Source organism: Panthera pardus, unplaced genomic scaffold (genome assembly GCF_024362965.1).
Source record: "Panthera pardus isolate Hobbes unplaced genomic scaffold, ASM2436296v1 HiC_scaffold_3, whole genome shotgun sequence".
NCBI classification, from domain to species: domain Eukaryota; kingdom Metazoa; phylum Chordata; class Mammalia; order Carnivora; family Felidae; genus Panthera; species Panthera pardus.
In genome coordinates this window covers 10,431,245-10,454,675 of record NW_026526876.1, presented here as the reverse complement: position 1 = coordinate 10,454,675, position 23,431 = coordinate 10,431,245, and the positions used below count along the sequence as shown (strand labels likewise).

General features: G+C 58.5%; 1 protein-coding gene across 1 annotated transcript; it reads left to right on the top strand.

The window, feature by feature from the left end:
- Positions 1-182: 182 nt before the first annotated feature.
- On the top strand, positions 183-22,748 carry POLR2A (RNA polymerase II subunit A). Its single transcript, XM_053893027.1, has 29 exons — positions 183-694; positions 9,122-9,254; positions 9,371-9,507; positions 9,641-9,814; positions 9,925-10,206; positions 10,454-10,615; positions 10,716-10,936; positions 11,073-11,205; positions 11,687-11,811; positions 11,910-12,120; positions 12,716-12,925; positions 13,062-13,230; positions 13,400-13,494; positions 13,603-13,806; positions 13,932-14,154; positions 14,632-14,815; positions 15,195-15,366; positions 15,459-15,564; positions 15,659-15,864; positions 17,544-17,768; positions 17,904-18,150; positions 18,399-18,499; positions 19,367-19,471; positions 19,606-19,788; positions 19,976-20,179; positions 20,359-20,545; positions 20,653-20,766; positions 20,913-21,062; positions 21,170-22,748. The coding sequence occupies exons 1-29, from the start codon at positions 602-604 to the stop codon at positions 22,324-22,326; spliced, it is 5,913 nt and encodes a 1,970-aa protein (XP_053749002.1). The 5' UTR covers positions 183-601; the 3' UTR covers positions 22,327-22,748.
- The last annotated feature ends 683 nt before the right edge of the window (positions 22,749-23,431 follow it).

Below are 23,431 nucleotides of genomic sequence, written 5' to 3'. Positions count from 1 at the left end.
AAAAAGTCCCCCTCCCCCTTGTCGCTTCAAAAGGCCGCCCAACCCGGGTGCCGGGGGAGGGAGGACCAACGACTCGAGCGCGCGCTCCGTGCAGGCCGGCGCAGGCGACCCCGTAGCGCAAGGGAGGGCGGGAAAGGAAGGGGCGGGGATGCAGGGGCGAATCTATAAAGGGCGTCATTCGGCCAGTTCGCTCCTCAGAAGCGCCGAGAGCGCGGCCGGGACGGTTGGAGAAGAAGGCGGCTCCCGGAAGGGGGAGAGACAAACTGCCGTAACCTCTGCCGTTCAGGAGCCTGGTTACTTATTTATTCGTTACCCTTTTTCTTCTTCCTCCCCCCGAAACCTTTTCCTTTCCCCCCTCCCTCTTTTTTTTCCTTTTTGGGAGACGAAAAATCTCCGGAAAGGGGGAGGAGAGCTCCTTTCGCTCCTTTTCACTTCCCCCGCCTTCTTCCCTCCCCCACCTTTCCCTCCTCCGGCTTTTTCCTCCCAACTCGGGGAGGTCCTTCCCGGTGGCCGCCCCGACGGGGTCTGAGCACCTAGGCGGATGGCGGCGCAGGGTTTTTTGTAGAGAGGTTTGCGCCTGCGCAGCGCGCCCGCCTCCGCGATGCACGGGGGTGGCCCCCCCTCCGGGGACAGCGCATGCCCGCTGCGCACCATCAAGCGAGTGCAGTTCGGAGTCCTCAGTCCGGATGAACTGGTAAGCGGCCTGCCCTCCCTCTGCGCTCTGCCGCGCCGCGGGCGGGGCTCCACGGTGGCCTGGGGGACGGGCCTCGAGCACGGGCCGCCGGGGCGGACTGGTCGCAGCCGGGAGGGAGTAGATGCAGCAGGACTTCTGGGGGGGAGGGGGGGGGAAAGGCTTTTCAAGTTTGGATACGAAGCCGGACCCCAGATCTTTTTCTCCTCCCCGCTTCTGCAAGTATGAATTGAACGCCTGTCGTGGGATAGACGCAGAGCAGACACTAAACACATAAATGAATGAACGAGGGGATTCCGTTAATGGCGAGTACTTTGAGTGGAGTGAAGCGGTGCGCGCTGCCACGAGGTGTGAAGTTCCTGTAGATGGGGTAGTGTCAGGGTCCACAGGCCCTGCCTGGGGAGGTGACATTACCCGAATGAGGAGAAGCAGCCAGTAGTCTAGGCCACAAATTGGGGGACAGGAGCTCTTCAGACAGAGGAAACAGCAGGTGCAAAGGGCCTGAGGGAGGCATGAATTTGGTGTGGCCCCAGGGGCTTCAAAGAATTGTGCGTGTGTGACTGGGGTTCAGCCGAGTGAGGACAGTTGTGGAAATGGGCTGGAGAAGCATGAGACCGGGCAGGCCAGGTGAGATGTTGGAAATCACGGTAAGGAATCCTGGGGTTTAATTCTATTTTTCATAGGAAGCCATTGGAGAATTAGAAGTAGGAGAGGGACATCAAGTTTACGTTAAAAAAAAAAAAACACAAACAAAACGGACTACTCCTACTTCGGTTGCCCTGTGAAGAACCCATTGCCGAGGAAGAGGAGGGCTAAGAAGGGAAGCAGGAGAGATCAGGGAGGAGGGGAGTTCTGGGGGAGAACTGTTGGTGACCCGGACAACTTTGTGGAGGGAACTGGAGGGAGCCAGTGGGCTGGAGAGAATGGAGTTGAATGGCTGTGTTTGTGGATGGAGATCGTTTTGCTGGAGGACAGGGCTCAGCCACGTGAATTGAAAGTCGTGTCAGGAGTCAGGACCTCGTAAACGCACCATTCCAGAGAAATTCCAGGTGGAGTTAAGGTTTAAGTGTAGAAAGATAAACTAGGAAGCCCTAGAGACATACAGAAGCCTTGTGGGGGCCGATTCCGGGGACAGAACCCCTCGATAGGAATGAATGAATTATAGGCGGGGCACATGATAGGCACTGAGCTAAGCATTTTATACACAGGGAAGAGCCGGGCACGTTTCGCTACTTGAAAGTAAGAGGTACTTCTCTTTATCGGAGGCACCGGGGACAGCTAAAAAACAGATTGGGAAACAGTATTTGCACGGTGACAGACAAGGTCCGATTTCTTAATACACAAAGAACGTTTATAAACCAGTAAGGAAAGCACACACCTGTTAGGCAAGCGGAAAAAGGATACAGACAGTTCACGGAAGTAGGGCGAGTGGCCAATAAAAAATATTCAGCTTACTAATAAAAACATGCAAATTTACATGAAGCGTTTTTTCTTTATCTGCTTGTTCTCTGCTGGCCCAAATCCTGGGGAGTGAGCACGCTTAGCCGCTCTTGGTAGGAGGCTGATAAACTGGTGTCGCCTTTTTGGGGGACCGTCTGACAAGTTGATGTTGTTTAATATGCGTCTACCTTGCTCCGGCCCTACCGCTTCTAAAAACGTATCCTGAAACGAAAACCTCTTTAATTTCTCCTCTTGAGCGTGCCCCTCCCCGGGTCTTGCCCGGTTCGCCAAGCGCCTCTACCGTTCACCCACTTCCTCGGGCCAGAAACCCAAAAGCCGTCTTTGATTCCGCGCCTTCTCACAACTTCCACTTGGTCCATCTGCCAGTCTGCCAGCTCTGCCTTTCAAAATAGGCCTGGAATCCAGCCATTTGTGACCATCTCCATCTGGACCGGCAGGGTCCGCGCCGCCCTCGTCTTTCCGGGCAGTAGCCCCGGCTGCTCGCTGTTCCTTCTGCGGTGCGCAGAGCGGCTAGAGAGCTCTTTTTCCCCGGGCTCTTCCCTGCGCCCAGTCCTCTCCGAAGGGTCCGAGCGAGCGGCTTACTCTGGCCTGCGGGGTCCTGCATTACCTGCCCCCTGTCTGCCTCTCCGGCTCCTCGCCAGACTCCTCTGTCGCTCTTTAACCACACCCATGTGCCCGTCCTTCCAACGGTACCAGTTCATTCCTGCCTCGGGGACTTTATTGTTCACTGCTCCTGCTGCTTAGGGCATTGCCCGCAGCTCCCCAGGCTTCTGCCTTTCTGTCCGTGTGTTCTCTGCTCAGATGGCCTATTGTTACGGGGTGCTTTCCTGACCTGTGCATTCTCTAACCCCTGGCTCTTGGCTTTCTCATTTTTTTATTTTTAAATAATCGCGACACCCAATGTGGGGCCCGAATTTACAACCCCGAGATCAAGAGTTATGTGCTCCACCGACTGAGCCAGCCAGGCACCCCTCTACCCCTTGGTCTTGACCTTATTTTACCTCATAGCCTGTCACAACCTGAAAGGATTAGTTTTTCTGTTCCTCGCTCCCTCAGGAGGATGTAAATTTTGTGAGGGACCTCGTATTCACCTCTGTAACGTCAGCCTCTCGAATCGTGCCCAGCACATAATCCTGGTGTGTAATTAGAGCCCGTTAAATGAACGAGAGAATGAAATAATTGCCAAGTTCCCAAAGATACGTGTGGGAGGATTTTTATCACAACGTCGTTTGACAAGGATATTGTTTGAAATTATAAATTGCCTAGATATTTACTGATAGGAATCTTAGGGAGTAACTCTGGGCGTGTATTCCTAGAAGAGAAAAGATCTTCCCGTTAGGCTGAGTTCCCTGTTCCCCAAACTGTGCTGAGCCACCTGGGCGAACTCTCAGGGGCCCAGTGAGGGGTTTTAAATTTTCAGGAGAAGCGCCAGAGCTCAGCTGCATGTGTCTGATGTCTTGGGAATTTGGAGTTCCTGGTAGCTGCCTTTCAGCGTTAGATGGCGCCAGATCCCTTTCAGTGACGTCATATCTTTGGGAAGCTGGGTTTTTAGCAGCTGCTAATAGAGACGGGGGAAAAAATCAGTCTAGAGCAAGAAATCGGGGTGGTGCTGACCAATCTGGTTCCGACATCTGCCAAGTAGTACCGTGCCCAACAGGTGTCGTAAGTAATTGTGGTTATCTAGGAAATAAAAATATTTTTCCTTCGAAAATATTGGACTCTTTTTCTCAATTTATGTGTATTGTTTCAAATGGCTATTGAGTCGGTAGGATATAGATGTTTAGTGAGTTGTTTGGATTTAGGTACTTAGTAAGTGGATCTCTCTTGGCCCAGGGAGTGCTGTGAAAATTACTGAGACACCAAGGGCACTAGGAACCAATAAAGTTTAGGAATGGGATAAATGTTACTGAACAGTGTGCAGAATGAGACCCTGTTTATGTAAAAATAGGAACATAGTTGCATTTTATTTTTTTATTTTATTTAAAAAAAATTTTTTTTTAACGTTTATTTATTTTTGAGACAGAGACACAGCAGGGAGGGGCAGAGAGAGAGGGAGACACAGAATCCGAAGCAGGCTCCAGGCTCCGAGCCATTAGCCCAGAGACCGAGGCGGGGCTCGAACTCACGGCCCGCGAGATCGTGACCTGAGCTGAAGTCGGACGCTTAACCGACTGAGCCACCCAGGCGTCCCTTATTTTTTTATTTAAAAAAAATGTTAAGGTTTATTCATTTTAGAGAGACAGAGCATGACTGGGGGATGGGCAGACACACACACACACACACACACACACACACACACACAGAATCCGAAGCAGCTCCAGGCTCTGAGCTGTCAGCCCAGAGCCAGATGCACGAACCTGAGAGATCGTGACCTGAGCCATCCAGGTGCCCCGGAACATACTTGCATTTTAAAAAGCGTGTGGCAGGCCAGCTGTTCGCAAAAACTGGACGGGGGTGGGGGTGGGTGTCATCTCTGGTGGGCAGGCTTATGGGAAACTGATTTTACCCTGCATGGCTTGCAGTTTTATATAGTGCTCTTGTAGTTTGGGGGGAATAACAGGTCCACTTTGGGGTAGGAGGACCGGCGGGCAAGGGACCTCTTATGGAACAGGTAGTATTTAAGAGTAGGGCTGTGTGTCGAGGTACTGAGGGCTCCTAGAATTGGCTGTAAGACGGGGGCGCCTGGGTCGCTCAGTCGGTTAAGCGTCCGACTCTGGGTTTCAGCTCAGGTCGTGATCTCGCGGTTTTGTGAGTTCGAGCCCCACATCAGGCTGTGTGCTGACGGTGGCAGAGCCATGCTTAGGGATTCTCTCTCCCCCTCCTCTTGCTCCTCCCCTACTCACGCTGTCTCTGTCTCAAAATAAAGAAATAACCTTAAAAAAAAAAAAATGGCCGTAAGATAGAGCCGCTCTCTCGGCCATTGTGGCGGGTCTGGATGTTGCGGAGTGAGGGGCGGGGGACACAAGGAGGGCTGGCGCTGGGACTTCCCTGCAAAGCCGGTACCAAGTCAGGGGAGACGGGTGCTCCGTTACATGTGACGAGATTGGCTCCTTTTCGTTAAAAGCAGCCATCTGCCAGGAAGAGTATGACTTTATTTATTTACACCCCAACTTACTCCAAGAAGGATTTAAAACAATAATAGCTTCTGATACGTGTGGGTTATGTCGGCGGATCAGAAGCTTATTCTCGTCCTCGCGTTATTTAGGATCTAAGCAAGGACTTCCTGTACTTGCAGCAGCTACTTGCTGAGCCCTATCACGTGCTGGCCACCGTGCAGCATGATCCTTGCCCTCAAGGACTGCGGGCCGGTGCGAGAGACAGGAGGAAACAAGGAAAGACGGCGGGCCGAGCACCTCTTGGGGCGTGGATGAGGCCAGGGACAGCTCAGCGACCATTACGGAGAGGGGACATTGGATTGGATCTTAAAGAATGGAAAGAAGTGTACCGGGAAGGGGGCATGTGAAGGAAAGGAATTTTGAGAGATCTCTGTGGTTGGAGCATAGATGTCGAGGGAGCAGGGTGGGTACCGCATCTGTACCAGTGGCCCAAAGCCCAGTTCCAAGGACAAGTGTTTCCTTCCTTCCTTCCTTCCTTCCTTCCTTCCTTCCTTCCTTCCAAGGACAAGTGTTTCCTTCCTTCCTTCCTTCCTCCCTTCCCTTCCCTTCCCTTCCCTCCCTCCCTCCTTCCCTCCTTTCTTTTTCTTTCTTTCTTTCTTTCTTTCTTTCTTTCTTTCTTTCTTTCTTTCTTTCTTCCTTTCTTTCATGTTTATCTATTTTGAGAGAGCACACATGCAGGTTGGGGAGGGGCAGAGAGAGAGAGAGAGAGAGAGAGAGAGAGAGAGAGAGAGAGAGAGAATCCCAAGCAGGCTCTGCACTGTCAGCTCAGAGCCCGACGCGGGGCTCAGTCTCACAAACCATGGGATCGTGACCTGAGCCAAGATCAAGAGAGAGATGCCTAACCGACTGAGCCACGCAGGTGCCCCTCCAAGTGTGTTTCTCTAAAGGCAGAGAAAAGAGAATGAGTGTTTCCTGAGACTCTGTGGCAGGCTTCTGTTCTGTGACCTCAGGGCCACCCTCTGGGACCAGCCACCCCCTCAGGAGCCTACCCCTTACGTAGGCCATGAGAACCAGGGTTTGGATGAAAGGCTGCGGGCTGATGTCATGTATATATATAACCCAAAACGAAGTGTGTTACCTTCTGGTAGAGAGATATTCCAGAACATTCCAGGACAGCCCCCAGCTGCTTCCCAATACCTGCAAGCAGAATAGTCCTTGCAGGTGGGTGGCTTGGTGGGCTTGGGCTTGGAGCAGAGAAAGCCACAGAGTTCTGAGCTTGATCGCCCTGAGCTCTCTAGTGACCCTTGTGGCAGCCAGAGTCAGGCCCGCTTCTGCTTTCCTGTGTTTCCTTCAAGGTGAGCAGAGCCTTTCGTTTTCTCACAAGACACGATGCAGCTGAAGGGGTTCCAGCTCTGGGAATCCAGTCACCCCAGCCTTGTCTTCCCGATGAACGTTGTGGGTGCTCAGAGCCTTCTCAGCCTCACATCAGTAGACCGTTAGGTTTCTGCTCAGCATGGCTGGTCAGACCCGTTATGAGGGGATCGCGGGCTTGGCTGGCAGGGGCCAGTCTTTTTTCCAAGTTCTTCGAACACACTTCCCTGTACCGGAGGGTCCTGAGCGGTTGAGTTCCATCTCACAAACATTCATTAGGGGCCGTGGGATCCAGGACGAGAGAGAAATGCTGTCTTTAAGTGATGTCTATAAGCGATGCTTATAATCTGTGGGAAGACAGACCCCCCCCCCCCCCAGTAGGTAATTTGATTGCATTAGGAGAGGTGCAGTGGGACAGGGGTTATGGAAGCCTAGAGGAGGGGTGCCGGTCTGTCTTGGGGAGGCTCTGGAAAGGCTTTCTGGAAGAAGCAATGCCTGAGCTGGGTCTTTAAATAGCAATTTGCCTTGTGGGGAAGGGCCTTCCAGAAGACAATGAGGAGAGCAGCACACGTGCTGGCGGATGGGGAGACCACAGGGGAGTCTGTTACCCAGGTGGGAAAAGAAAGGAAGGTAGAAACATCATAAAACCCATTTTGTAAGCTCTGCTTACTCCTACTGAGCTTGGATGTCATTCCGAGGACAGGAGGGTACAAAGATCAGATTTCCGTTTTAAGAGGAGCACCCCACGTGTGTGGACGGATTGACGAGAGGCAGGCTGGCCACTGAAGGAATGCTCTGATGTAGACGGCAAAGGAAAGGCCTGACCTGAGGCAGGGCTTGTGAGCTTGGAGAAGAGGGGCGAGATTCAGAACCCGTTTAGGAGGTGAAAGTGACCAGAGCTTGCTGAGTGATTAGATCACGAGCGCTGTCATTTACTGAGCACCTGTCACGTGCTGGGTTTAAGCAGGTAAATGAAGTTGCGTAGTTGGTAAATGGTGGAGCCAGGATTGCAAACCAGAGGTCTCTGGCCCCAGCCCGTGCTCTCTCAGCCATTTTGTGCCTGAGGGTGAGGAAGGGCAGGTACTGGCTTCTGACGTGAGTGCCCCCCTCTTAGGTGGGAAGGATATGAGGCTTGGTGAAGTGGCCCACCTGCCGAGTGTCACAGGCCCACAAGCTCAGACTGGCCGGCTCCGCTGGCTCGGGCAGAGTGCAGCTCCTTGGTCCGTCTCGCGTGGTTTCGGGGACTTGGTGGTGGCCGTAGTGGAAGGAGGTGGAGTCGCCGCGTTTGTGCCAGTTAGAACCCACTGTCCGTTTTCTCGGCATGGTGCGCTGGAAAGGATGCACAGGTGATCCGGGCCCCGTTCCTTTCTAGCCCCGTGTCCTTGGGCCCCTCGGTGTCGTAATCTGTAAAATGAGACTGTGGTGCCTGTCGGTCAGCTGCGAAGAGAAGACTAGTCAGCCAGTGCTGTGCTTGCCGCCAAGAAGCTGTACCCCAGAGCTTAGGTGCTTACCGGGCCGCGGGACGGACTGTGATTGGCCCACAGAGGCTTGGGTCCGACTTCCGGTGGCTCCTGGAGGTAGAGGCCTTGGACAAGTCCCTTCATGCAGCCTCAGGTTTCTCCTGTCTAAGGACAGGACCTCATTCCTGGAAGGTGAGCAGTTAGGGTTAGACAGACAAGGTGCACCGAGCGCGGTTGGTGCCGGCCTGAAGTTGACGTGCTGATCAAAGCTTTTATTCGGTTTAAGTTCGCTCTGGAAGTCGAGTGGGCCAAACCCAGCTCGTTGCAAAGCCCTTGGTTTTCAGGGTGTGAAAAGTAAAGGTTTCCTTAGCCCGCCTCTCGCCCAGGGCAGAGATCTCTTCTCTAACACACACAGACCTCTGAACTCCTCTGTCCCCCGCTCCCGCCCCTGTCGGCATCCCACCCCGGGTTCTGCCTCCCTCTCCTGGGGCGCCCGGGTACGCGTCTCCGGATCATTCTCACCGACCTTCCACTCCCACACCTGCCTTTCCCGTCTTACCACGGGCTCTCCATCTGAAGAGGAAGGGTTCTGCAGAGCTGGCCGGGCCCTTGTTGGGGAGGAGGAGGTGGCAAGGATGAGAGCCGGTTGTTCGGCAGGCCACGTCTTGGGGCGGGACACGTGCACGGTCACGGCGGGGTGCCATACAGAGGGGTTCCTGCCAGGGGCTCGGATTCTGGGCTTGTTTTCAGCTTTGGGGATGCATCCTGTGGATGCCAGAGACCAGGAATTCGGTCTGGAGGGGTGTCTGGAGCTTGAGTCCAAGAGCTAGCCAGCTTCTTTGGAGGCTGGGGTCCACGGCCCGCTAGTGTGAGCGCCCCCTCCCACTCTGGCGGTGGCCGGGACCCCGATACTCTGGCTCTGTCCCTCGCAGAGGAGCACACACACTGATGCCCTGTTCCCCTCACCCCGGGCTATACCCGGCTCTTTCTGCTCTGGGTAGTTGGGGTTCTTCGAGGCCTTAGCATACGAAAGCTGGAAAGTAGGAATCCTATTTAGTTGTTATTGGTCTTTTTCTCTGTAGAAACGAATGTCCGTGACCGAGGGGGGTATCAAATACCCCGAGACGACTGAGGGAGGCCGCCCCAAGCTTGGGGGGCTGATGGATCCAAGGCAGGGGGTGATCGAGCGGACTGGCCGCTGCCAGACCTGTGCAGGTGAGTGCTGGGGGGCTGGCGCGGCGCCCCAAAGGGAGCGGGAGGCTGGGCTCCTTGGACCCCGGCCTGAGGGCGGACACCCGGGGACCTGGTCTCTGAGGTGTGTGTCCCCACAGGAAACATGACAGAGTGCCCTGGCCACTTTGGCCACATTGAGCTGGCCAAACCTGTGTTTCACGTGGGCTTCCTGGTGAAGACGATGAAAGTTCTGCGCTGTGTCTGCTTCTTCTGCTCCAAACTTCTCGTCGACTCTGTGAGTGGGGACGGGGGGGGGGGGTGGCCCTGGCCCTGGCCCTGGCCCTGGCCCTGGCCCTGGCCCCGGGGGAGGGGATGCCTGGGGGGGCCGAGGAGCAGGCCCAACCGACCCTGCTCTGCCGTGTCCCCAGAACAACCCAAAGATCAAGGACATTCTGGCCAAGTCCAAGGGGCAGCCCAAGAAGCGGCTCACACACGTGTACGACCTGTGCAAGGGCAAGAACATCTGCGAGGGCGGAGAGGAGATGGACAATAAGTTCGGTGTGGAGCAGCCGGAGGGCGACGAGGACCTGGCCAAGGAGAAGGTAGCGGCCGTCGGGGACGCCGCGCGGGAGGGGGGGGGCGGCAGAAGACACCGGGAGGGCACAGAGGCGCCGGCACCTCCCGGCTCTGACGGCCCCCCTCTGTCTGGAAGGGCCACGGTGGCTGCGGGCGGTACCAGCCCAGGATCCGGCGCTCCGGCCTCGAGCTGTATGCCGAGTGGAAGCACGTCAACGAGGACTCGCAGGAGAAGAAGATCCTGCTGAGTCCCGAGCGCGTGCACGAGATCTTCAAGCGCATCTCCGACGAGGAGTGTTTCGTGCTGGGCATGGAGCCCCGCTTCGCGCGGCCCGAGTGGATGATCGTTACGGTGCTGCCCGTGCCCCCGCTGTCCGTGCGGCCCGCCGTCGTGATGCAGGGCTCCGCCCGCAACCAGGTCGGCGGCCCGGGGACCCTGCCTGTCCGGGGGGGATGGGGGGGGGGGACAGGGAACAACGCGGGTACGGGCGTGCAGGGGTGACCGCCGCTTGCTAGCCGTGCGCCTTTCAACGAGGCCCTTAACGCGGTGACGGTCACAGAGGTGCCTCTGTACCTGGGAGAGGAGGGATGGGCAGGGCCCGCCCGCCCGGGGGTGAGGGAGACCCCGAGCGCCTGGCGGTGAGGACGCCGACTCTCCGCCGCAGGACGACCTGACGCACAAGCTGGCCGACATCGTGAAGATCAACAACCAGCTGCGGCGGAACGAGCAGAACGGCGCGGCGGCACATGTCATCGCCGAGGACGTGAAGCTCCTCCAGTTCCACGTGGCCACCATGGTGGACAACGAGCTGCCCGGCCTGCCCCGCGTGAGTCCGCACGCCCCCCCCGCCTGCCCTGCGCCCCTGCGCCCCTGCCCCGGAGGAGGGGCCGTGCTGACTGCGGCCGCCTCCCCGTGTGTCCTCACAGGCCATGCAGAAGTCCGGACGCCCCCTCAAGTCCCTGAAGCAGCGGTTGAAGGGCAAGGAAGGCCGGGTCCGGGGGAACCTGATGGGCAAGCGAGTGGACTTCTCGGCCCGCACCGTCATCACCCCCGACCCCAACCTCTCCATCGACCAGGTCGGCGTGCCCCGCTCCATCGCTGCCAACATGACCTTTGCGGAGATCGTCACGCCCTTCAACATCGACAGGTGGGCTCCGTGTTGGGACCCTGCCGGGAGGGCTGTGGACACACGAGGGGAGTGGGCCCGCACCGAGAGCTCCGGTTGAGTGTGGCAGCGGGGGCTCCTGGGAGGCGTGTGTTCATCGTGCCTCTGTCCTCCTTAGACTTCAGGAGCTGGTGCGCAGGGGGAACAGCCAGTACCCGGGCGCCAAGTACATCATCCGGGACAACGGCGATCGTATCGACCTGCGTTTCCACCCCAAGCCCAGTGACCTTCACCTGCAGACCGGCTACAAGGCACGTGACAGGCCGGGGCCTCTGTCCCCTGAGCAGGAAGCTCTCTGGCGGGGGGGCCCTGGGGGCGAGGGGATCCTGTCCTCTTGGTTAGGATCCAGGTGCGTGGAGACTCCGAGACTGCCGCCTCCTAGTGGAGCCAGAGCTGCTGGCCGTGGGCATCTGGGGTGGAGGTCGCATAAACCCAAGCGCAGTGCAAGGGGTGTATGTGGCAGGGAAGGGAGATCCAGGGGACGAACAGAACAGGAGGCTTCGTGTCCAGGGTCTCTGGGCTTTCTCTCACAGCTGAGTTCCCTGAGGCTGGTGGACAACTGTGCCTTGTCATCGCTGATAACCTGGCCCGAAGCTTGTGGTTGACACGTGTTCCATGTGAAACTAACCCCACAGTGTCGTCTGCTTCCACGTGTAGAGCATTTCAGGCCCACGGTCCTGTCCTCCCGCTCACAGCGCCTTCCCTAAGACCTGTCCACACTTCCCCCGACAGGTGGAGCGGCACATGTGCGACGGAGACATTGTTATCTTCAACCGGCAGCCGACTTTGCACAAAATGTCCATGATGGGGCATCGGGTCCGCATCCTGCCCTGGTCGACTTTCCGCTTGAATCTGAGGTCAGCGCCCTGGCTGAGGGAGGCAGGCGGGGCCGGGCTGCTCCCTGACGCCTCCCTGCAGGCGTCTTCCTGACCCCGGCTTCCGTCTGTCACCACAGCGTGACAACTCCGTACAATGCTGATTTTGACGGGGACGAGATGAACTTGCACCTGCCACAGTCTCTGGAGACCCGGGCGGAGATCCAGGAGCTCGCCATGGTGCCACGCATGATTGTCACCCCCCAGAGCAATCGCCCCGTCATGGGCATCGTGCAGGACACGCTCACCGCAGTGCGCAAATTCACAAAGAGAGACGTCTTCTTGGAGCGGGTGTGTGCCCCTGGGGAGGGAGCCCGACTCGGGACGGGCAGAGGGGCCCCAGGGCGGCGAGGGGATGATTGGGAGGGAGAGCCAGGACTCTTGCCTTGACTCGCGTCACATGGACCTGCATGTAAGGCAGAAGGAAAATGGGTCAGGCGGATCACGGGCCGAAACATTTACCACTTCAGCTCACTGTTCAATTCATGTTTTGTTCGTTTATTTTTGAGAGCGAGAGAGCATGAGTGGGGAGGGGCAGAGAGAGGAGGAGCCGGAGGAGCCGAGGCAGGGCTCCACCCTGACAGCATCGAGCCCGACACGGGGCTCGGACTCATGAACGGCGAGGTCATGACCTGAGCCGAAGTTGGGCACAACTGACAGCCACCCGGGCGCCCCGGTTACTTCCTAATTATTTAAAGTAATTTGTACTTCTTGTTTAAAAGAAGAAAAACCTAAAATCTAGCTATTGTATTTTCAATTAAAATTTTGGAAAACACTTCCTGGCATCTCTCTGCCTCCAGAATCTGGCTGTCACCCTTGGGCAGGTGACATTCCCAAGAGCGGGGCCTGCAGTTCTGAAGTCTGTTGGCCCGCTCTTCCCTCCCAGGGTGAGGTGATGAACCTCCTGATGTTCCTGTCCACGTGGGACGGGAAGGTCCCACAGCCAGCCATTCTGAAGCCCCGTCCCCTGTGGACGGGCAAGCAGATCTTCTCCCTCATCATACCGGGCCACATCAACTGCATCCGCACCCACAGCACCCATCCCGACGATGAGGACAGTGGCCCCTACAAGCACATCTCTCCCGGGGACACCAAGGTAGGACCTGGTCTCTGCGTGTGTGGGAACAGCATTCGGACCTGGCCGCCACCTTGCCTCTTGGCCTTCTGGCTGAAATCCGTGGGATTTCCAGGGGAGCCACTGCGGGGGCCTTGAGAGGGTGCTCTGTGCACAGGTGGTGGTGGAGAACGGGGAGCTGATCATGGGCATCTTGTGTAAGAAGTCCCTGGGCACGTCCGCCGGCTCGCTGGTCCACATCTCGTACCTGGAGATGGGTCACGACATCACTCGCCTCTTCTACTCCAACATTCAGACCGTCATTAACAACTGGCTGCTCATCGAGGGTGAGTAGAAGGCTCTAGCAAACCTGCTTTGAATCCTTACTCTGTCTTTTTACTGCTCTTCTCCAGCCTCTTCTCTTCCCTGCTTGGATTTGGCACTCTCTTGGCTGTGATTCCATCCCAGGTCTTTGGGGAGCCCTCGGAGGGTGTTGATGCTTCTCCTTCTCCCTAGGTCACACCATTGGCATCGGGGACTCCATCGCGGACTCTAAAACTTACCAGGACATTCAGAACACGATCAAGAAGGCCAAGCAGGATGTGATAGAGGTGGGCAGAACACTCAGAGACTTTGAACGCGATGTCCGCGAGAGCCCAGCGGGTGTGAGGGAAGGGGAGTAGGACGGCACTGAGGTCTGCCCCCGCCCACGTACCCAGGTCATCGAGAAGGCTCATAACAATGAGCTGGAGCCCACCCCGGGGAATACTCTGCGGCAGACGTTTGAGAACCAGGTGAACCGCATTCTCAACGACGCCCGAGACAAGACCGGCTCCTCCGCCCAGAAGTCCCTGTCTGAATACAACAACTTCAAGTCTATGGTCGTGTCCGGGGCCAAAGGTTCCAAGATCAACATCTCCCAGGTGGGGAGCCCTGTCTTTCCAGATCTGGGCCGCAGAGAAGGCCGGGGGCGGCGGAGGGGGTAGTGCTGGGAGCCCCCGCTCCTGGTGCAGAGGGCGCCGGGTGCACCCCGCCTCTCGCTTCCCAGGTCATCGCCGTCGTCGGGCAGCAGAACGTAGAGGGCAAGCGGATCCCGTTCGGCTTCAAGCACCGGACCCTGCCCCACTTCATCAAGGACGACTACGGGCCCGAGAGCCGAGGCTTCGTGGAGAACTCCTACCTGGCCGGCCTCACGCCCACCGAGTTCTTCTTCCATGCCATGGGGGGTCGCGAGGGGCTCATCGACACCGCCGTCAAGACAGCTGAGACTGGTGAGGCCTTCGGGCCCGTGCGTATCGGTCGGGGCCGGGGGGGGGGCGGGTGCGGGGGCAGGGCGTGGAGGGAGGGGTAGGCGTTCTCCTGGACATGTGGTTTTGTCCCTCGTGGGGGGAACGGCAGCCACAGCCAGGGAGCCGCCCCCGTGTGACGGCCCTGCAGCCTTCCATGTGCAGGGGAGGAGCTCGGGGTCTCTGTCGTGCACTGTGACGCAGGGGCTGGTTCCTAGGGCACTCTTCTGGGCCATGGCTGGTTCCTAAGGGACTCTTCTGGGCCCGGTCCGGTCGGTGGTAGGCTCGGCTTTCACGGAGAGGCCTCGGGGACCAGGGGGCTACCGGCTGCCCCCTCTGAGGTTCGGGTGGGCTAAGGCCCTCGGGCCGCCGGCAGGGCTCGCTCTGAGAGAGGCTCTTCGGGCCACGTGTTCGCCTCGTTGCCCTGCGGCCCGTGGTGAGGCCCCGGTGACCTCCTCGCAGGGTACATCCAGCGGCGGCTCATCAAGTCCATGGAGTCGGTGATGGTGAAGTACGACGCCACCGTGCGCAACTCCATCAACCAGGTGGTGCAGCTCCGCTACGGCGAGGACGGCCTGGCCGGCGAGAGCGTCGAGTTCCAGAACCTGGCCACCCTCAAGCCGTCCAACAAGGCTTTTGAGAAGAAGTGAGGAGGAGGCAGGGGGTGGTTCTCGCCTCCTGGGGGGCCCCCCTCGCTGCACACAGACTGCTCGCCTGGACTGTGCCTCGCAGGCAGCTCGATCCCCCAGAGCCCCGCGCCCACCCGGGTGACGGACGCCGCGTGGTGGGAGTGGGTGGGTGGGGAACAGACCTGAGACCCGTCCCCGGCCCGTGCCCGATGACCCCACGGAGCAAACCCAGACGGGCTGCCCCGCTCCAGGTCCTATTTGCAGTTTCCCTGCCCGAGAGTCTCGCCTCCACAGCCCCGTTGCGCAGACCCTGCCCCTTCGGGAGCCTCGGTGCCCCGGGCAGGGGTCAGGCCCTGGGCCCGCCTGCCCCTTGACGCCACCTCCTGCCGCATGCAGGTTCCGCTTCGATTACACCAACGAGAGGGCCCTGCGGCGGACTCTGCAGGAGGACCTGGTGAAGGACGTGCTGAGCAACGCGCACATTCAGAACGAGCTGGAGCGCGAATTTGAGCGGATGCGCGAGGATCGGGAGGTGCTCAGGGTCATCTTCCCAACCGGCGACAGCAAGGTACGCGTGGCCGGGAAGGCTGAGCTGGCGAGCTGCCGCCCCCGCGAGACTGTGCCCACTCGCGATCCTCGCCCCCTCTCGTCCTCCCGCAGGTGGTCCTCCCCTGCAACCTGCTGCGCATGATCTGGAACGCTCAGAAGATCTTCCACATCAACCCTCGCCTCCCCTCCGACCTGCACCCCATCAAGGTCGTAGAGGGTGAGTAGCTGCTCTGGGCCTCCGGGCCGGGCGGGGGGACAGGAGGGAGCTGGGCCCCGGTCTGCAACTTCTTTACCTCCTTTGGCCGTCCCAGGAGTCAAGGAATTGAGCAAGAAGCTGGTGATCGTGAATGGGGATGACCCCCTGAGCCGGCAAGCCCAGGAGAACGCCACGCTTCTCTTCAATATCCACCTGCGCTCCACGCTGTGCTCCCGCCGCATGGCCGAGGAGTTCCGGCTCAGCGGGGAGGCCTTCGACTGGCTGCTCGGAGAGATCGAGTCCAAGTTCAACCAAGCCATTGTGAGTGGTGTTCTCAGCCTTGCTCTTCTCCTTCGACCTGCTGACGCGTCTGGGCTCTGAGAGCAGCCCCCCCACCCCCCGCCGATGATGGCCCTTGTCCGTGGAGGGGCTGCTTCAGTTCTTAGCGGCCTCGAGACCACCGGGCGACTCGGGAGCCCCATGTTTCAGACACGAAACCTGGGCCTTGGAGGGACAGAGTGACCACTCTGGGACAGGCAGTTGTACAGGAAAGAAGCTGCGCGGTTGCGCTATGAGATGGGAGGGTTGCTCTTTATTTTCTTCGAGTGCCTGCCGTGTGCCAAACTGCAGTTTAGGTGGAGGTAGGGGATCGGGGAGAGTGAGCGAGACAGCAACTAGGTGTACTACCAGTGGTTTGGTGTTTTTTTTTTTAACTTTATTTATCGAGAGCGCACGAGTGGGAGAGGGGCAGAGAGAGGAAGAGACAGGATCCCAAGCAGACCCCGCGTTGTCAGCACAGAGCCCCACGTGAGGCTCAAACTCATGGTTGCGAGATCATGACCCGAGCAGAAATGAAGAGTCAGACGCCTGACTGACTGAGCCAGCCAGGCGCCACACCGTCACTGTCTTTAAGGATTTTACAGAGCAGTGGGAAGAGAGAAGCGTTATAATTATAGGCGTACTTCCGAATACGTTTGACGTAAATCCGGTATCAGGATGCCAGCAAGAAAATGAGAAGACGATCCAGAACAGGAGGAAACATTTGCAGATCACGTGCGTGATAAGGTTGTGTATGAAAAATACACGAAGGACTATTGAGAGTCAGCAACAAAAAGAAAAACGTCAAAGGATTCGAGTAGACCTTTCCCCCGAAGAGCTCACGTAAGCGAGCGGTAAACACGTGAAGAGCTGCTCGACGTCCTCAGCCGTCAAGGAACTGTGGGCGAAAGCCACGGTGAGCTGCCAGTTCACGCCCCGCGAGTTTAGGATGGCTACAGTGGGGAATGAAGGGACGGCGGGCGCGGATGTGGAGGAATCCGAAGTCTCCTGGACCGCTGCTGGGGATCAGGGCCCGCTGCTCCACTCCAGGTGGGACGCAGAGTTCCCGTTTGCACCAGCAGTCCCACTAGGAGTGCCCCCAAGAGACGGCGGAGTGTGTGTCCACAAGACCCAGTACGAGTGTTCAGGGCCCCATCATTCCTAATAGCCAGGCGGTGGAAACAGGCCGAAAGTCCATCCACTGACGAATGCGTAAACCAAACTGCCAAACCCGTACAAAGGAACATTATCCCGTGATGAAAGCCGTGAGGAGCCCAGCCATCGGAAGACGATACAGTAACTTGGATCTAAGTGAAAGAAGTCGGTCTGAAAAGGCTACGTACCATATGATTCGCGTTGAAAGGTTAAGTTTTAAGTGCTCACAACCTCGATGACAATTGGGAGCTTCCCATTTGGAAGACTGCTATAGAGTGAACATTTAGCCTGTAATGTTGGCGTACTTTAGAAATGGGGGTTTTGGATGGGAGAGCCTTTTTCTGGGTGTGCACCCCCTGGGGGCAAATGTGTGTCACTTGAGGCACTGAGGAAGGGAGGGGTACGCGGGACTCCACTTTAAGTCTCTGCCTCGTGCAGACGCCTCTGTCCCCGTCCTGACTGCGTCTCGTTCTCGGCCAGAAGGGAGGGGTTTGCTGATTCTGATGCTGGCCTTTCTTACTCCGCAGGCCCATCCCGGGGAGATGGTGGGGGCCCTGGCTGCACAGTCCCTTGGAGAACCCGCCACCCAGATGACCTTGAACACCTTCCACTACGCCGGTGTGTCTGCCAAGAACGTGACCCTGGGCGTGCCACGACTCAAGGAGCTGATCAACATTTCCAAGAAACCAAAGACCCCGTCACTCACGGTCTTCCTGCTGGGCCAGTCTGCTCGGGACGCCGAGAGGGCCAAGGTAGGGGGTGGGTCGATGGACTCTGGCAGGATGAAAAGGAGAACTCTCATCCTGGAATAACTCCTCCCTACAGAGGGTTTGGAGGGGCCTTTGGAGCCACCCACGTGCCGTGTCCTCAATCCCTCTTTGTCCCAGGACATTCTGTGCCGCCTGGAGCATACGACGTTGAGGAAGGTGACCGCCAACACAGCCATCTACTACGACCCCAACCCCCAGAGCACAGTGGTGGCCGAGGACCAGGAGTGGGTGAACGTCTACTACGAGATGCCTGACTTTGACGTGGCCCGAATCTCCCCCTGGCTTCTGCGGGTGGAGCTGGACCGGAAGCACATGACTGACCGGAAGCTGACCATGGAGCAGATTGCCGAAAAGATCAATGCTGGTGAGGCGGCGGGGCAGGCCCGGCTCGGGGTCCTGCCTGGGCTCCCCGTCTGTCACGTCACCGCCCGCCCATCCCCAGCGAGCCGCCCTCCCTCTCTGCCTTCCGTGCTCAGTGTTTCCCCCCCTTCTGGACAGTGCTGTGAGAGGGAGGAGAAGCCAGAAGGAGCCCCGGCTGGGAGAGCAGTGGATGAACAGTGACCGCGAGGTGTGGTCGCGGCCGTCTTTCTCACAGTTCTTGCTCCCCACCAGGTTTTGGCGATGACTTGAATTGCATCTTTAACGATGATAACGCGGAGAAGCTGGTGCTGCGGATCCGCATCATGAACAGCGACGAGAACAAGATGCAGGAGGTAACGGACGCCCTAGGGGATCGGCAGCGTCGGGTGTGGAAGGCTGTGAAGCCTCGCTCGGGCCAGAGAAGTCCCGATGGAAGCGTTGAGGGACCAGGCACGCCGGCTGCCATAGGGACGGGGAGTGGGGGAGTAGCAGCGATCCCCAGACTTTTAGCCGCAGAAGCCTTGGAAAACCGGGGCAGCGGCCCCGTCGAAAAAACAGATGGTGTCGAAGCAGGGGAGTCACTGGGCTTTCCTCCCGGGAGGCTCCTGCATGAGGGCAGAGCCAGGGGCAGGTTGACAGCAAAATTGCTGTGTCCCGTGGAAAGTGGCATGCCAGCGGGTAACACAAGACCCAAGGGAACGTTGGACCGGTGACTTCCCTCCTGAGCACCGCTCCGAAAATACTGCTCGGCATGTGGGGTGCCTGGTGTATTAATAACAAAAACTCAGAACTTACTCTCGAACTATCGGAGAGTAGACCCCAGGATTTTGACGTGTCCCGACATCTTCTGCTCTAGATCTCCGTGAACGAGCTCATTTGTCCAGGAAGTAGCGGCCTGGGCAAGTAGTGCCATGAAGGCAGGGGGTGGTGCTGCTTGTGCAGTTACAGTCCTGGGGCCGTGTGTGCACAGATGCACACACACACACACACACACACACACACACGGAAATTGTGTCAGGAGGGTGGAGTGTGGGTGCTTTTCCTTAGGTTTCTTTTACTGGGATCGTAAAAACACGATAAAAGGGAACTCGGTGGGACGGAGGGGGGCAGGGTCTGGCGCCTGACTCGACTTGTGGGTTCCCTGGGGGCGCTGAGGTTGGGCGTGAGTGAGCCCAGGACGCGACGAGGGTTCTGAGACTCTGGCTTCGCTCTTGGCGCAGGAAGAAGAGGTGGTGGACAAGATGGACGACGACGTTTTCCTGCGCTGCATCGAGTCCAACATGCTGACGGACATGACCCTGCAGGGCATTGAGCAGATCAGCAAGGTCAGCCCTCCCGTCCTGCCCCCCCCCCCCCCCCCGCCCCCGCCCCCGCCCCCAGTGAGCTCCCGCCCCGCCCCCAGTGAGCTCCCGCCCCGCCCCCCGCCCCCGCCCCCAGTGAGCTCCCGCCATCCCCGCAGGTGTACATGCACCTGCCGCAGACGGACAACAAGAAGAAGATCATCATCACGGAGGACGGAGAGTTCAAGGCCCTGCAGGAGTGGATCCTGGAGACCGACGGTGTGAGCCTGATGCGGGTGCTGAGTGAGAAGGACGTGGACCCTGTGCGCACCACGTCCAACGACATCGTGGAGATCTTCACGGTGAGCCGCTCGAGCCCGGAAGCTCCCGCACCGCATCTCCTCGCCCAGGGTTATCCGTGCCCGAGTCCACTGTTGAGTCTGGGCTGCACCGACTCCCGACCGTCCCTCCGGATGGGGGGCGGGGGCGGGTGGCAAGAGGAGAGCGCGGTCACTCGGCCTTGACCCTTCACCCGCAACCCCGTGCCAGGTGCTGGGCATCGAAGCCGTGCGGAAGGCCTTGGAGCGAGAGCTCTACCACGTCATCTCCTTTGACGGTTCCTACGTCAATTACCGCCACCTGGCTCTCCTGTGTGATACCATGACCTGTCGTGGCCACTTAATGGCCATCACGCGACACGGGGTTAACCGCCAGGATACGGGACCTCTCATGAAATGCTCCTTTGAGGAAACGGTAATGGCAGAACGGAGCAGGGGCGGACAGAGGGGACAGGAGGAGGGAGCGCTGTGGGGGGAGGGGGGGCGTTGCCGCTGCCCTTGCCCCGTCGGGCGGGTGTGTGCACCCGGGGCAGAGCGGCCCCGGAGCACTGGGAGTGGCGGGTCTCACGGGGGCCCCGTCCTCCGGCCGTTCAGGTGGATGTGCTCATGGAAGCGGCCGCGCACGGAGAGAGCGACCCCATGAAGGGGGTGTCTGAGAACATCATGCTGGGCCAGCTCGCTCCGGCCGGCACCGGCTGCTTCGACCTCCTGCTCGACGCGGAGAAGTGCAAGTACGGCATGGAGATCCCCACCAACATCCCCGGCCTGGGGGCCGCCGGACGTGAGTAGGAGGGTTCGGGGGGGGTGGCGGCGGGGGGGGGGGGGGGGAGGGACAGGCCGGTCCCCAGACGCCGTGCTCACCAGTCCCTGTGCATCCTCCTCGCGCAGCCACTGGCATGTTCTTCGGCTCAGCGCCCAGTCCCATGGGAGGGATTTCTCCGGCCATGACTCCCTGGAACCAGGGTGCCACTCCGGCCTATGGCGCCTGGTCTCCCAGTGTCGGTGAGTGACCCCGGCTGGCAGAGGGGCCACCTGGGGGGTCACAGGAGGGTGAGGAGTCTCCGTGTCGGAAGGCGTGGGGGGGGGGAAGTGGGGGGGGGGGGGCTCCAGCTCTGGTTTTAATGCCTGTTTCCTCTGTCACTCCACAGGAAGTGGGATGACCCCAGGGGCAGCTGGCTTCTCCCCTAGTGCTGCTTCGGATGCCAGCGGCTTCAGTCCAGGCTACTCCCCTGCGTGGTCCCCCACGCCGGGCTCGCCGGGCTCCCCGGGCCCCTCGAGCCCCTACATCCCCTCACCAGGTGAGCAGGCCCTGTCCGTCTGTGGGGCCAAGTTCATCATTTCGTCCCGGTCCTTCCCTCCGGCTGACTCTCCCTCACGTGGCTCCTGTCGGCTTTTCCTCCTCCAGGTGGTGCCATGTCTCCTAGCTACTCACCCACGTCTCCTGCCTACGAGCCTCGCTCCCCCGGGGGCTACACACCCCAGAGCCCCTCCTACTCCCCCACCTCGCCCTCCTACTCCCCGACCTCCCCGTCCTACTCTCCCACCAGTCCTAACTATAGCCCCACGTCACCCAGCTACTCCCCGACCTCCCCCAGCTATTCTCCAACGTCTCCCAGCTACTCCCCGACTTCTCCCAGCTACTCCCCGACCTCTCCCAGCTACTCTCCCACTTCCCCGAGCTACTCTCCCACCTCTCCCAGCTACTCCCCGACCTCTCCCAGCTACTCTCCCACTTCTCCCAGCTACTCCCCGACCTCTCCCAGCTACTCCCCGACCTCTCCCAGCTACTCCCCGACCTCCCCCAGCTACTCCCCCACATCCCCCAGCTATTCTCCCACATCCCCCAGCTACTCCCCCACGTCCCCGAGCTACTCCCCGACCAGCCCTAACTACTCTCCGACCAGTCCCAATTATACCCCAACATCCCCCAGCTATAGCCCGACATCACCCAGCTACTCCCCCACGAGCCCCAACTATACACCGACAAGCCCTAACTACAGCCCAACCTCTCCCAGCTACTCTCCGACTTCACCCAGCTACTCCCCGACCTCACCAAGCTACTCCCCGTCAAGCCCACGATACACACCGCAGTCCCCGACCTACACCCCGAGCTCCCCCAGCTACAGCCCCAGCTCCCCCAGCTACAGCCCCACCTCGCCGAAGTATACCCCCACCAGTCCCTCTTACAGCCCCAGTTCCCCGGAGTACACCCCGACCTCCCCCAAGTACTCGCCCACCAGCCCCAAGTACTCACCCACCTCCCCCAAGTACTCGCCCACCAGCCCCACCTACTCGCCTACCACCCCAAAATATTCCCCGACGTCTCCTACTTACTCGCCAACCTCTCCGGTCTATACCCCGACCTCCCCCAAGTACTCGCCTACCAGCCCCACCTACTCGCCCACCTCCCCCAAGTACTCGCCCACCAGCCCCACCTACTCGCCCACCTCCCCCAAAGGCTCCACCTACTCGCCCACCTCCCCCGGCTACTCGCCCACCAGCCCCACCTACAGCCTCACCAGCCCGGCCATCAGCCCAGACGACAGTGACGAGGAGAACTGAGGCTGAGCGGGGCACAGCGGCCATCGGCCAGGGCGAAGGGCAGCCCGGGGGGTGCCCTCACGAGGCGCAGGCCCCTGGCCCGCCTCCCTTGTACATAGTTCTTGTGACGAAGTTCCTCGTTGACGTTCTGGTTCTGTTTCCGCTGGGGCTTCTTGTCTCGTTCTCCACTCGTGCTGTCTCAGAATCCACTCGCCTGGCTCTGGTGGTCTTCCTACCCCACCCACCCCAGGCCCGTCCCCGAATTGAGGATTCCTCCTTGCCTGTGGCTTGATTGGGGGTAAAGGGTGTTTTAACTTCTTAGGGGTAGTTCCTGCTTTGGGTCATTCTATCCGATCCTATGGAAGAACAAAGCTAAAGCTGCCTTTCGTCTGTTATTTTATTTTTTTGAAGTTCAAATAAAGTTTACTAATTTTGGCCAAAAACGTGACGTTGAGTGCTTTACTGGGAGGCAGCTGTGTCTGGCCCACCCGCCTGGGCTGCTGCTGAGTGTGGGGACCCCTGCCCAGGCCGGGAAGAGGCGGGGAGACGCCCCCGAGGGTACACGTATTCTCTGAACAAATACCTACCACGTGCTCCGTGGTGCTTTTTACCAGCTTGCTGGGCGAGCAGCTCAGGCCCTTGCCTTAGGTTAAAGCGTGTTCCACGTGACAGCTTTTTAGCCCGTCTGCCTCTCCCGGTCCGGAGTTTGGACAAGTGTGGCAACGTACGCGCCACAGAAGCAGAAAACGTCTTGCCCTTCAAGCCGCCACCAGGAGGCACGTTTTCTTTTGGTATTTTTCCTGCACGTTTCTCAAGTCACTACTGACCAGTTTTTGTTTTGGCCTCCAACCAACAATGAGAAGGTTCTGGATGCTGTAATACGTTTGAAAACTAAAATTAAAGGATTTGGGAATAATTTATTGTTTTTGGCCACTTCATATTTTTTTCATGAGTTTCTTGTTCGTTTGGAGATCAACATTCCTCTGTCCTCTGCAAGTTATTTCCGCTTCACTTTGAATGTTTTAAATTCATGTTTTAAATTGAAGTATTTCAAAGAACGGTATCGAAAGTATTATGACCAAGATCTATTAACATCACCGAGATTATGTAGATGCCATTTGGGTAT

Excerpts from the sequence above, each read along its gene's own strand:
- POLR2A (XM_053893027.1), top strand. The coding sequence starts at position 602 with ATGCACGGGGGTGGCCCCCCCTCCGGGGACAGCGCATGCCCGCTGCGC. Across the intron at positions 11,206-11,686 it reads ACCTGCAGACCGGCTACAAG|GTGGAGCGGCACATGTGCGA; the intron begins GCACGTGACAGG and ends TTCCCCCGACAG. Across the intron at positions 18,500-19,366 it reads ACGAGAACAAGATGCAGGAG|GAAGAAGAGGTGGTGGACAA; the intron begins GTAACGGACGCC and ends CTCTTGGCGCAG.